Source organism: Kryptolebias marmoratus, linkage group LG2 (genome assembly GCF_001649575.2).
Source record: "Kryptolebias marmoratus isolate JLee-2015 linkage group LG2, ASM164957v2, whole genome shotgun sequence".
NCBI classification, from domain to species: Eukaryota; Metazoa; Chordata; class Actinopteri; order Cyprinodontiformes; family Rivulidae; genus Kryptolebias; species Kryptolebias marmoratus.
The window spans coordinates 25,848,032-25,862,681 of NC_051431.1; the positions used below are offsets into that span (position 1 = coordinate 25,848,032).

The 14,650-nt window shown below is 39.8% G+C and overlaps 1 protein-coding gene across 1 annotated transcript in view; it reads left to right on the forward strand.

Moving 5' to 3' along the window:
- brip1 (BRCA1 interacting protein C-terminal helicase 1) overlaps nucleotides 1–12,854 on the forward strand; it is a 63,972-nt gene extending 51,118 nt beyond the window's left edge. Inside the window, exons 16-19 of the mRNA XM_017421994.3 lie at nucleotides 4,927–5,039; nucleotides 5,132–5,214; nucleotides 5,352–5,618; nucleotides 9,245–12,854. Of these exons, the coding sequence (XP_017277483.1) occupies nucleotides 4,927–5,039; nucleotides 5,132–5,214; nucleotides 5,352–5,618; nucleotides 9,245–9,954 (1,173 nt within the window). The 3' untranslated portion in view covers nucleotides 9,955–12,854. The remainder of the gene's footprint in view (nucleotides 1–4,926; nucleotides 5,040–5,131; nucleotides 5,215–5,351; nucleotides 5,619–9,244) is intronic.
- The last annotated feature ends 1,796 nt before the right edge of the window (nucleotides 12,855–14,650 follow it).

A 14,650-nucleotide genomic window follows, 5' to 3' on the forward strand; every position in this document is an offset into this window, starting at 1 on the left:
AAGATTTTAATTTCAAGACTGAGAAGCACGTAAAACAGATAAATAAAGGGGATTTTGGAGGAATGTTATAGAGTTCAAGGAAATCATGGAAAAGGGGATAATGGATGTCCATCACACTCAAGACAGTCCACATATGGCTTTCTCATCAGCAGCTGAAGGAATGCTTGGTGATAAATTATCTCCAGTTGCACTCTCCTTGTCAGCACCACAGGTCAACTTTAGAGAAATGTCTTTTTTTGCTGATTCGTATCTTCTAGAACTTGAATGTAGGCATCCGGGTACACAGAAAATGATTTTATGCAGTTTAAAACAGCTTTAAATAGTATATATTTTGTACAAACCCTCAATATGGTCAACAAAACCTTAAGTTTACTGTTTGTATGAACAGAATTAAAAACAGATCTGCTTTATGTGAATATTTGTCAAATGTTCAAATTGGAGATTCTAATTTAAATTAATTAAATGACCGATGGAAAATATTGCCAGGAATGGAGTGCAGCGTACTCTCCTTTTTGGCTTCCAATTTGTTTCTCTGCATTTACTTTGCTATATCCAAAAAAAAACAACAAAACTATTCAGATATTCTACTGAACCACTTAAGTCAAATTTTAAGTAAAGTCAAACCAGATTACAGAAATTAGCAAAACATTCATCTATCCATTTTCTTTTTTCTGCTTTTTCTTTCGGAATCTTGGGAAGGTGGTGTCTGTCTCCAGCGGTCACTGTGTGAGAGGGCGGGGTCACCTTGGACAGGTCTCCAGTCCATCAAAGGGACACATAGAGACAAATGAGACAGCAATTCTCACTATCACTCACACCTAGGGATAATTTACAGCAGGGGTAGGCTATCCTGGTCTTTGAGTGCCGCTATCCTGCGAGTTTTACTTGTTTCCCTGCTCCAACACACCTGATTCAGTGGTTTAATTACCTCTTCGTGCTCTGCAGAAGCCTGTTAATCACTGATTGATTCAATTTAGGTGTGTTGGAGCAGAGAAACATGTAAAACATGCAGGATGGTGGCCCTCAAAGGACCAGGGTTGCCCACCCTTGATTTAGAATTACCAGTGAACCTAACATGCATGTCTTTGGTTCTGTAGGAGGAAACTAGAGTACCCTCAGTAAATCCACCGTGTGCACCGGGAGAATATGTAAACTCCACTCAAAAAGGATGGGGGGCGAACCTGCGACCGTCTCGCTGTGAAGCGACAGCACTAACCACTGCTCCACCTTGCCACATGTTAGCAAAACAATTAAGTAAAAAGAAAATAATAATAATAAAAATAACCAAACTAGACGTTTAATGCCAACTACTCTTAGACAATTGGACTGACAGATATAATTTGGACTGTGGGTCAAGTTGGTTTGAAAGGCCAAAGATTGCACCAGTTTGAGCTCAAATTGTCACAGTGTTCTCAAGTTTTATATACCGTATTTTCCGCACTATAGGGCGCACTGGATTATAAGACGCACTGTCAATAAATGGTCCATTTTCAAACTTTTGTCATATATAAAGCGCACCGGACTATAAGTTGCATTAAGCGAAACGAAACAGCCCCGTCTTCTCGGAGAATACTGCACCGACGTAGGTCTGCACGCTGGACACGGAGCCCTGCGTAACACCACAAAGCGCGACTATATCTGAGCCTTAATGCTGCGAGCGATGCTGCTTTGTAGTTTACCAAAGTCGTACTAAAACATTACGACTGCTTACATGTATAAGGCGTTCTGGATTATAGAGCGCACTGTCGTTTTTTGAGAAAATTGAAGGCTTTTAAATGCACCTTGTAGTCCGGAAAATATGGTAAATTGTAATTTCTTTGACTTGTTTTGGTCAAAATACCTCATTAAGAAAGTTAACTATTTCTTTACAGCTCAGTAGAGTGGCTAGTTTAAAGATGTGAAGCGAAACACATGAAGCCTAGTTTAAAATGGATTCCCCTCTCAGATCACATACTCAACGGCTTTTTTTTTATCCCTTATTTCTCTTGTTTTCAGTTCAACCACACACAATTGGTACTGATGAATATTTCACTCACAATCTCTTCACAAGGCTTGCATTAATGTGGCCCAGGCTGTTGAAACAAAGATGCAAACTCTGAAGTCACATAACAATGTTATAATTCCTCCGTCACATCAGTTTTGTAAACTCTGAGTATCATTGTATCTACGTTCCTCTGTTTTAATAGTTTTTAAGGCTTACGCTAAGAACAGATGCACATATGAGCACAGTCTTTTGTGTTTCACAAATTAACTGATGAGACATTGAACAGCTATAAAGGAATTTAGAATTTTCAACTCTAGTGTGTAAAAATACAGAAAAGCCCAACAAGTAATACTAGGTGAAAATGACCCGTTCCACAAAGTTGTGGTTGAGCATTATAAGCACATTCCCCACTTAAATGAACTACACAACTGCACATGAGAATTTTGTTATTAGCAAACACTTCTGCAGTACAGTGGTGTATTAAACTACTGTTGCACGGTGGTGTATTTTGCCCTGTACTGTATGTTGGCATATTTTTGAAATTCTTTTTACATGTGCCAAAACTTGAAGAAATAAAATGTAATGTCGCTCTTGGGCAGAAACCTCGTATCTCCAAAAATGCAGATTTTAAGAAAATGGAGCAAAAAAAACCCCAAACATCTTTCTTTTCAATTAAATAAAGAGTGTGGTCATATGCTTATTTTGACACTTTTCATTGATTAGCTATTTACAAAACCACCAACAGATTCGAAGGATGAGTTCATTTAGTACAGAATAGAAGTCTTGTGGCTTTTTTCCCCCAACTTTGGGGATGAGTTGATTTATGCTAAAGCATGAAAATAATGAAAAATAGCAATAAGGAGTTTTTGCCTGACAGCAACAGTATGTTGTAAAAAGTTAAGTTAAAAAGTTAAGTCCTGTGCCATAGATGATGTGTTATGTTCATCATTCATTCCTTTTATGTACTGTATATTGCATATGTACTGTGTTGAAGGATAGGAAAGTGACAGTAGAAGCATGGCATATGCTACATTGCCGTGGTGTAGCTGTCTTGTTGTTGTGGCGTTTTGTTCTTCCGTGCGACATTAATGCAGAGTATCTGTGGCGCTCATCAGCATCTTGTCTCAGTTTTTCCATGTGGTAATGTCTTAATGTCAGCCTTCTGTCACCATCTAGCCATGGTCTCACCCACCATCTTCTGGGCTGTCTTCTTGCTCTCAGTCGGACAGTTTGTCTTCTGCTCTCCTCAGTTCATTGATGTTTTAATTTAACAATTTATCTCTGAGTGGAACATAAGCCCAGTGCAATTAAAGACTAAGTGGGACTGTGTGCCGGCTGGTGTGAGCTGATCCATGAGCATATTGGAAAGGAGTGTGATAGTCTGTTGCCCTTGTCAGTGTGGGCGCACACACACCGGCGGTGTCTCGAAGGCGAGCCACTCAGCTGTCAGCTCAGCCACATGTGGCAGATGAGGCGCTCAGCAATCTTAGTGACAGGCACAAGATGTCCCGGACTGCCAGGGGCGTGCACGCTGATGCGCACACACACCCTGTGTAAAATGTAGCTCAAGCAGATGCGCTCAGCTGCGAATCATGCCTAGTGGTCAAATATATGTTTTTAGAGATGAACAGGTTGCTTTAGAGGACAAGGCCAAAGCAAGCGAGTGATCCCTTGACATTTTAACTAATCCCTTCTAGCTTGTGGTTTCTTGCACATTTGTGATATTTGCTAGCAGCCAGAATTGGCTTTTTCACATATGCAACCTGTCATGTTAGATTGGACGATGACATGGTACGCAGCAGGGATGTGATGGCTCCGGTGCTGAAGTGGACTGTGATTGGATTTAGATGACACTGCTGGCTCAAGGCTACCAGCCTTTTTGTGGGTTGAGAAGCGGATTCTTTAACTGCTCTGGTGTCTCATACATTGGCAAAGCTCTCACCATGAGGCCAGCAGCGTTCTAAGACTTCCTGTGATATGGTTATGTGGATGTCTTTAACAGTCTGCTCGACTCTTTTGAATCTATTGGCAAGGCTTGCTTTATATTCTCCAAATGCGTTGGGGAGTTTTGTGGTGGCAGGTGTTGCATGGTTGCTTGAATAGTTTCTTAGGTGAGGTGTAATTAGTCATTGTTCAACTTTGGGGTAACATTTAGGTTTTTTTTTTTTTCCTTTTGTGTGTGTGTGTGACTGCTTGTTTGTTTATATGCGCCAGCCATGACAGGACATTGTGGTGTTTCGTGACGAGCACGAAGGAACAGGCGGTACCTGCCATGGCCCCATGTTTTGTGGCTCTGGGCAAACACACGGTACCTGTCAAAAGCAGTTAGAGCCCTGCTCGGCAGCCTGCCTTGCATGCCATCTCGTCAGACGCCAGCTGAACTTTTCACTTGTCAATTCTAAAAGGTTAGCACCAAAATCAGCGACGACAGATGCAAATGGATGAATGCTTTTTTGGCATTTTTGTGCAGAGATGTTTGATGTCACCTTTCCTGGACCCCTCCCACCCTCTCACCTTCACTCTTTTTCTGTCATGACCCCTCTTTACCCCTTTTTTTCCCCTTTAGAATATGTTCTCAAATATTATACATATATGAGCTCTTGTTTCCCAGATGTTGCCATGGCTGGAGCGTTTTTGTAAATGGTAGTCTGTTTAGAAATGTGATTCAAAGTACTAGAGTTGGGAGGCATGTAAATAAAGCTATATTCCGACTTATTTCATCAAAGCTTTCAGACTACTTTTTTGTGTTATTGGACATTAATTAACTTTAATAAATTAGTTGATTAAATTCTGAAATTGCAATAGAAAATTATAGTTAGAATAAATTTAATTGTTGAATGCTAAATAGATACAAACAAAATGGGACACATCCACAGAGAACAAATCCTGTTGTTAAACTTAACAGCTCAATCACTTCAAAAATGTACTGTGTGCTGTTTTAGGTGGAACTGAAGATGAAGTATAATGACCAGCACTGCAAGTCCCGAGGTCTTCTTCCTGGCCATCGCTGGTATGAGATTCAGGCCTACAGAGCTCTCAACCAGGCCCTAGGGAGGTAAATCTGCACTTGAAATTTATTCCACAGTATCTTACAGGATTTTCTTTTGTGCTCTTTTATTTAAATATACCTTTAACTTTTTTATGTAGGTGCATCCGCCACAGGAATGACTGGGGCGCCTTAATTCTTGTGGATGACCGGTATAGGAATAATCCCAATAAGTACATCACAGGTGCTCAATTCTTATTTTATGATGAGCCGAGTTAAGCTGCCAACCTGCTCAGCCTCTCATTTTGAACACTAGATGGCAATAGTTATCCACTTTCAGATCTTCATTGGCCCTTGCCTCTGCTGTTTGTGTAATCTTAGGTTTGTCTAAATGGGTCCGTCAACTCGTTCAGCATCACAACACCTTCAACAACGCCATGCAGTCTCTGGTAGCATTCTCTCAGGGGCAGCAGAAGGTGGAGGGGGCCCCTGCTGACAGCCAGACCTTCAGCTCTGTTGGCTTATCAACCAGGAATCAAAGTCTGACCGAAGCTCCAGAGCTTCAGCTACCCAGCTCATGTGACAAACCACCTGAATCCCAGCAGGACACAAGTACACAACTGAAAGCTGAAAAGAATAAAGAAGCAGGTGAGGAAAAACAGAAGTTTAATTAAAAGACTTGAAACTTCAAGATTAATCTCTGGCAGGTTTAGTCACAAAAAGTCTAAATTTGTCTGTACTGGTCTAGAAAGACCAATGTATAGTAATGTCATCATTTTTTAATGAGTTTTAAATCTACCATATATCTGAAATGAATAGTAAAAGTTTAATAAGTTTTACCTCCATGTTTTACATCACATAGTGTCTCTTTAATATGGCTGCCACTATTATGTGATTAATTTTCACCTATTTATTGATTATCTAAACTAATCTTCCTCCAAAAATCCTAAATCACAATTTTATTTTAGTTGTTTTTACTTTTACTGTAAATGTCAACTTAGACATTTACAGTATATCCCAAAAAAGACTGTAAACAGACTTGCAATTTAAAGCCCAAAAAATAAGTTTAAAGAGCCAACTCCAACATGGCAAATAAATAAAATAAGGCACTGATTACACTTTTTAACAGGATTTGTTCCTGGCAAGTAGGTGTTATTTCCAAACTTCTTTTTTTTGCAAAACAATAGAAAATGTCCATTATTCTGTTTAAACTTCGCTTTTGTGACTTACAAGATGAGTTTGTGTTTTACATTAGGTTATATTTTTTCTATTGTTTAAACTTAGCTGCCACGTTTTGGAAACTAAATTTTGTTCCTTAACTTACTTGAACATCATTAGTAACTGGTATTACATTACGAAAGGCAAATTTGTAAATTACTTGTCAAACCGCAGGAGTAAAGTACAACACAACTATTTAAAATGGAATAATAAAGCATTCAGATGTCCTTTTGACTTAACTACACTTTTTATATCACATATAAATTGTATTTATTAATTACATGCATAATATACTGTATGAACCTGTCTGATTTAAATGTTATTCATTTAGCTGTTAACAATACACTATATTGCCAAAAGTATTTACTTGTCTCCCTTCACACACATAAAACTGAGTGATATCCCATTCTTAATCCATAGGGTTTAATATAATGTTGGCCCACTTCAGCTCTTCTGGAAAGGCTTTCCACAGGTTTAGGAGTTTTTTATGGGAATTTTGGACCGTTCTTCCAGAAGCTCATTTGTGAGGTCAGGCACTGATGTTGGACAGAAGGCCTGGCCCTCAGTCTCTGCTCTAATTGAGGTCAGGACTCTGTGCAGGCCAGTCAAGTTCTTCCACACCAAAGACATGGATAAAGGTATCCATGTCTTTATGGACCTTGCTTTGTGCTCTGGTGTGCAGTCATTTTGGAACAGGAAGGGTCCGTCTCCAAACTGTTCCCACAAAGTTGAAAGCATGAAATTGTCCAAAATGTCTTGATATGCTGAAGCATGAAGAGTTCCTTTCACTGGAACTAAGCAGCTGAGCCCACCTCCTGAAAACAACCCCACACCATAATCCTCCCTCCACCAAACTTTACACTTGGCTCAATGCAGTCAGACGAGGACCGTTCTCCTGGCAGCAGCCAAACCCAGACTAGTCCATCAGATTGCCAGACAGAGAAGCATGATTTGTTACTCCAGAGGACACGTCTCCACTGCTGTAGAGTCCAGTGGCAGCGTGCTTTACACCACTGCATCTGACGCTTTGCATTACACTTGGTGATGTAAGGCTTGGCTGCAGCTGCTTGACCATGTAAACCCATTCCATGAAGCTCTCTTCTCACTGTTCTTAAGCTAATCTGGAGGTCACATGACGTTTGGAGTTCTGTAGCTATTGACTGCAGAACGTTGGTGCACTATACATGCATCCGCTGACCTCGCTCTGTGATTTTAAGTGGATTACCACTTTGTGGCTGAGTTGCTGTTGTTCCAATTGCTTACACTTTGTTACCATACCACTAACAACTGACTGTGGAATTTTTAGTAGTGACAAAATTTCCCGACTGAACTTTTTGATAGATGGCATCCTATCACGTTGCCACGGTGGAATTCAGAGCTCCTGAGAGGGACCCATTCTTTCAAAAATGTTTGTGAAAACAGTCTGCATGCCTAGGCGGTTGAATTTATACACCTGTTGCCATGGAAGTCATCGTATTCAATGATTTAGGTGGGTGAGCAAATACTGTTGGCAACTGTTGTCATGTGCTAACTCAGTGATTCGTTTATGATTGGTTCGATGCGGACAGGTCTGAAGAAATGTGCCAATGCAGGTATTGCCTGAAATTCCAACACCCATCAACTTTCCTCTCTAAAGCTCAGCAGTAATTTGGAACTACTGTTGTAATAATCTAAGTTGACAAAGTGCAGAAGAAAAGTAAAGAGAGCAAAGATCAAAAGAAATGTTAAAGCTACTGCCAGTGGCCCACCTTACTCCCTGACAGCACTCTTTATATCACAGGCAGAGAAAGAAGCAAACCAGACATAAGGCCTTAGACAGTAACTGCAAAAACAAAGTCATACTGAAGTTCTGTAAATGAACTATAAGAGGCAGAAGTGTCTGCTGGTCACACTTGGTAATTTTTATTTTTCTACAGTGTTTTATGTAGTAAATATGACAATTTAAAAAGAGCTTTCACTTCCAGGTTTGGAAGCTCTGATACAATGAAAGTGGGGGTACGCCCTCTGCACTCTGGGGGGATTTAAGAGAAAACATTGAGTCTAATAGCATTGTCAGACACACTGGGTGAAAGAAGACAAAAATGCTTACATTGTAATGAAAAAACTAATTTAAAAAGTTAAAGCTTTTGTGAAAATGAGACGCTTGTTCACAAAAATTGTGGCTAGTTCAACTTTGAGTTGACCATTTTGTGGTGACGTTTTCTAAAAATCCAAACGTATCTCTGCAACTATATTTCTCATTGGGAAATATAAGCATAATTCAGCATGTGTTCAAAAAAGGTTTTCACACACACTGGTTCTGTGTTAGAAATAAAGAGCTTGAGTGCGTTCCCACTAAAAGTTGGGGGTAGGGATGTTAGCGTTAAACAAATGGTGTCTGTGTGATGCAACAATAAGCATGTCTGATGTCTTGGTAACACTTTTTGACCAACAGTGGATGACTGAATAAATTCTCCTGTATAAATAAGTATTGGATTCATTCAGACCCTAATTAAAGGAAAACGCACATTGTTTCTGATGATGCTTCCCTGAAAGTTGCTTCAGTACACTGCTCCAAATTTAATATAGAAATCGTTTTTTCTTTGTAATTAATTTTTGCACTTGGGGCCACATGAGCGCGACATCAGCACCAGAAAATTGGTTGAGGTGACGTGTTTGCACATTGTCTTGGTGAGCGCCCATTGTCTTTGGGGTCATGATGAGGCTGAGCCCGGTTGGATGAAGTAGTAAAAAAGGCAGCAACCCTCCTCCCTCCACTTGGAGTTGGGGGTAGGGGGCCACGGGATCAGTTGAGTGGCTTGCCTCATTACTGTAAGGCCTTTTGCGTGCCTAAGTGGCGCTGGAGCGAGCTGATGAGCAGATGTTGGACTGTTGCTTTTAATTAAATCCCCATGACCTTTGTTTGGGTTATATTGAGCGTATGCCTGCATTTACTACACCTTTATTTACCCTTGGCAGTCACAGCTCTCTGCCGGTTATTTTCTAGTTTATGGATACAGTGTATGCTGTGAACTGATTCCAAGTGTTAAAACTCTTCTTTTGATTTCTTCCTGCAGAGCCATTGAAGACGTTGCCGTTCGCCCCGGCGAAGCTCCTCTCTGATAAGCGCGGAGCCGCTCAGCGTCTGTATAGCATTTTCACCTGCAGCCCCATAAGCACCAACTTCAAGAAGCCGATATTTAAAGAGAAAACACAAAGTGATTCCAGCCTTCATGAGAGAAAGCAGATGCCCTCCCCACCAGTGAGTCCTGAGGCCCTTTGCCCTGAGCAGAGAACTGAAAACAGTTCCAGTGAAATAAAAAAAGAATCCAACAATCCCACTACTGACCCCCCCAGCTGTGAAAGTGAAACCCCCTCAGTGAACGATGAAGACGATGAGGACCAGACTATTTTCTTTACTCCAGAACTTTTTGAGGGTGAAGAAGATGAAGGTAGCCCACAAAAAGAGAATGCTGAGTCAACTCTCAGATTTGTCCCAAAGACGGAGAGCCCACCCCCGCTGTCAGAGGAGCCGTTTGGGTCTGAGCAGGACCACAGGTTAGCCACCACTTTGGATGGACTGGCTTCTGTTTCAGTCAGGGAGGAGAGCACAGAGCTGTCACAAGAACAGAAAGAGGAAACGAGAGAGCAGGAACAAAGTGAGAAAGGAGGGGGACATGAGAACCAGAGCAGACAGAGCAGCAAAAGACTTCACAGGCTGTCCAGGTCCAGGCAGAGAGTCCCCCTCACTCAGACAGGTAACCACCAAACTCAGCACCCAGAATAGTGTAGACAAAACAGCTTATTCAAAGAAAAATAACCTTCCATCAAATCTCAGACACATACAGTTCGAGCATCCGCATAAAGTTCACGTTTTTGTTTTCATTTTTGCCTTTTCATTTCCTTGTTTCCTGTGTTGTGCTGTTAAGTATTTTCATATGTCACAACTGCCTCAGGCAATTAACCCACACACTAATACCCCGCACACATCCAGCCATCTCAGGTCAGCTTCTGATCAAGTATGACAGCTCAGCTTATTAAAGCCTGATCTCAGTTTAAAATAAATAATAAAATAAAAAAAACTCATAACTAACCAACAGTAATAAAATAGCTGCACAGATTGATTTTCTTCCCTGCAAATCATTAAAATACAAAGGAGGGGCTTATCTGTGTTCCAGAGGCATGCTGAATGTAATCACTTAGTTCTGTTTAATGATGTGTCTGTAGGTAATGGCTGAACAACATGCATGCTCTGTCATGCATGTTGTTCAGCCCCTAAAGACGGGATCTTGTTTTCCATTTCCAATGAGGTGATTTTATATTGTAAACCAAAGTGCTAATGATGAGTTGATATACGTTGGTCTCAATTTACAGAGATTGAAAGACACAATAAAATTTAATTGTACAGTTTTGTTGATGTTTTTTGATTCTTTCTTTTTTTAATAATACATCTATGATCTTTTTGTTTTTAAGGTTCCTTTCACACTGGATGAGACTCCGCTACAATGTTAAAAAATCAGCCAGATGGATGATTTTTGCAGGGTCTTGGCATGTATTAGGAACACAGTAGGTGCTCCACTACGCATGATCTGCTCATGATAGTTTTGAGGCTGCAAAAGACTTCTGTAGCTATGTTATGGTGGTTTGTCATTAAGTTGGCAGTATACTGAGGACCTGCGTGTAGTGTGGTGGCAGCGTATTTATGACATGAGGTCCACTCGCACCGGCGTGACTTGGCCATTCAACTTTTGAAGCAGGATTGACCATGCAGGCATCAAATCTATGTCAGAATCATTAATATAACAACTTTGTGGAAACAACCTAGTAGTCTTGATACCTGTGGTGATGGTGTAGTGCTAGCATGACATGATCTTCTTCATGACGTGATCTGAGAAAACTGTGCCATGACGGGCATATAAATTCTTGTAAGGGTGCAGCAGAGTGTCTTGGGGATGAAAAAAAATAGCTGGAAAATCCAATTTAGTGATTACTAAAAACTCAGCAACGTCATAATTACTTTAACATTGAGGGCTTTCCAAATTCCAGCCACATGGCAGGACCACCATCCAGTGTGAAGGGTTCCTAAATATGCATGTTATTAAGTTTAGATTTAGAGGCTAAACAAGTAATTGCTCCATAAATAGAAAACAATAGTTGATTACAAGTACATATCCTGCATTTAGAAGTTACTTTTCAAAAGAACAGAAGTAAAAGCGGGGAGGAAAGCGTAAGGTCTAAAAGTTTAGGAACTAATGATAAATTACCTTTAATTATCATCATTTACATAATTTTATAGGGCGATGTAGCTCAGAAAGGAGAGCCATCATCTGCCAGGCAGAAGGTTGGCAGTTTGATCCCAGCTCCATTCGGCACATGTCAAAGTGTCTTTGGGCAAGGTGCTTCAAGCCCTCAGTGTGTGTAGTGTTGTATGTGTGTGAATAGGTGAATGTGACTAAATAAATGCAGTCCATTGACCATAAAACCAGCCTACTGTTGTCTCTGCTGTTTGATTCACAGCTGGGCTGTGTGGTCTTATAGTTTGTTTGTTTTTTTTAGTTTGTTTGTTTTTTTTGTTCTCCATGTTGTTAAAAATAGGAATTTCAGTTGTTTAAAAAATAATTTTGTCAATGGAACTCTGCTTTAATATATGAAAATGACTTGTTTTCTTTCAAAAGAGATCTGTTTGTATCAAAGAATGTTAAATTTCCTGGGTGAGTTTAATGCATCAGATCTTCAGCCTGACGCTGATGTAAAAATACATGGTAGAGTCCAGAGTTTACAGCTTTTTACTAAACTGAAACTCCTCAGCAGGTCATGTTTGGAAAAAGTTCACAATCTGTTTATGGTGTAGTTTACATCTTTGAGGTTCCTGGATATTTCTTCACTTCTGTATGGCAGCCATTTATAACTTCACCTCTTTCTTCATTATTTCTTTGTGGGGGAACAGTTGTCGTGTGGATGTGTAATGCGCTCTTTGTAATCAGCCATTTAAAGGCCGTATTTTAGTGTTTAAGCCTGAGGAGTGGATCTGATTTAATCAAGTTGATGCTAAACGAGCATCATCAAACAGAATGAACAATGACATAAAAGATGATTATCCTGATGTGATCTGTCTCATTACATGGCAAACTTCACCAACGTGTGATCTGCGCAGAGAAGAAGAAAAGTGGTCCATTAAAGCCTTTCTTTGCTCATCAGCAGCCTAACCAAGACCCTTATCCTTATAATCCACTCGTTAACATAATCAAAACTCCAAACATGGAGAGGCCAGCGAATGTGTGTTAAAAGCACTTAATGAGCAGCCTACATTAGCAGAAGACTCAGCTGTGGCTCACAATAAAAGTGTTTTTTTTTCTTTTTTTACCATTAACATAATTCAGGCTTTTACCCAACCAAAACGCTGAATGTATTGAAATTATTATTGGAGCTGTATTTTAAAGAGTCCTCTTTGACTGAAGGCTTAGATTAAATATCTCCAAGTTAAAGATTTGTGGCTGTAGTTTAAGGAAACGAACAGAAAAGAGAAAGATACATCAGAGAGACATACTGCTGCTGTCTGAGGGACAAGCCCAAACACCTTAAAATTTGAGGCTTTCTTGCTGACTGAGCAGGACTGCCTCACGTACTTTCCTGGTTTTGGGTGCATCAAACTAAAACTCACTATACACAAAAGCAGAAATATGAGTTTTTTTTTTCTCAGGTTTTTAAAGCTGGGCATGTATGTTGTGGCTTTATAAATTTCAAAAAATCTTGTTTTACACACAAGCGCAAACCTGCTTTATTTCTGGTAATGTGATTACTTTCCATAGATATACTTTGCATCAACAAGCATAGTTTGCATCACAACTATAAAGGCACGACAAAGAAAGCAACAGCAAAGAAGCACACTTTACTTGCCGTTTTGCTGCTGTGAAACTCAGATTAGCATCAGTGAAGTAGAGAAAAACAGACAACTGAATGAAATAAGAAAAAGAAACAGTTTGTTCTGAGGATCCAGGATCTTTTCACAACTCAAGAAGAGCAGCTTGGCAGAAACCTTAGAAATATGGTTCAGACAATTTGTAGAGGGGTTCTGTGGAAAGGTTATGAACTAATAACATCTTACCAATTGTAGATAGCTTATGGCCTCCGTTTGTAGAAATAGTTCATGAACGGACAAACTAATGGCTAGTCTGAAAGCAGCTAAGACAAAAGTGGATTACTGCCATCTTCAAACCACTCCAAAGTTTCATATCTTTTCATGTGAAAACTATATTTAAACCTTTGAACTGCTGCCAGTTTCACTATATGCAGTTATTCCAGAACAAAATGCGAAATTCTTCCTGGAAATGCTACATCTTTGTGCTGTTATGTGGACCTGCTAATAACCACAGAATTCCATGTAAATAACCGTGTAGTGATTGATGGTGATGTAACGGCCTACGAAATAGTTCGGAAGATCTGCTATGAAATTTCTGAGATTGGACCTGTTTTAGGACGACAGCGCTTTGATCTTGACCTCACTCAGGTTCAGCTTGTCACTCTTGTTGGCCTCAAACAGAGACTATTCAAAGAGCTATCTACAAAAGGTAAAATATTAATAGTTCCTAACTTTTCCTAAGAATTCCACTTCAGATTGGTCCTTCGCTTTAAGAGGGACACGGACCAACTATCACCGCAGAGGAAGTCAGTATCCGGTAATCCTATTTTACTGTTGGAAACGCACCATCCTTTAAAAGAAGAGGACCTTGTGCTTGCTGTATCTACAGATACTGATGTTTTCGTTCGTCTTATCATGTGCCAGAAAAGCAGAACAGTCTCATGAAAGCCACAGGAACATCCATCCTTACACAACTGAAACATGGCTGTATGCTTTTAGAGCTTACACAGTTTCAATTGAATACATGATTAAATAGTAGCAGAAAAACAATCATACGATTAGTGTGGTCAATGAAATTGTTTTGTATTATTTTTTTCCATACTATCAGGTTAAAATTGTTGTAAAAATGTATATATGTTCTCAAGAATGTGAGAGATATGCACTTTCTTACTGCATTGCATGTGTACAAATGATTTATGTGTGTATGCCACATTTATGCTTTTAGCTCAAAAGATTTCTTTGCCTTTTGAAACCTTGTCACCAAGATATATGAATGTTTTTAAAGATCTTGATCTTAACACATGATCAGAAACGTGGGGATGCACAGCTGCCATTAAAGTCTCATTTAAATTTTTCCTCGTTTATATATTTTGTGAAAGTGAAGCTTCACTTTAGCCTCTTTCACCAACACGCCTGCACTACTGTCACCAGCTGTTTCCTTCACATTTATAGAACACACAGCACTTTACTTACTCCTTTCTATAGCAAGTCTGTTTGCAAAGAGTTTTCATTTCATTTCATTTAACAGAAAAAATCAAGGAATTCAAAGCTTCAGGGAGACCGAGTGCTCAGCAGAAAGACGGGAAAAGCAGCCACAGGAAGTCAGATGAGGCAGGAGCAGATC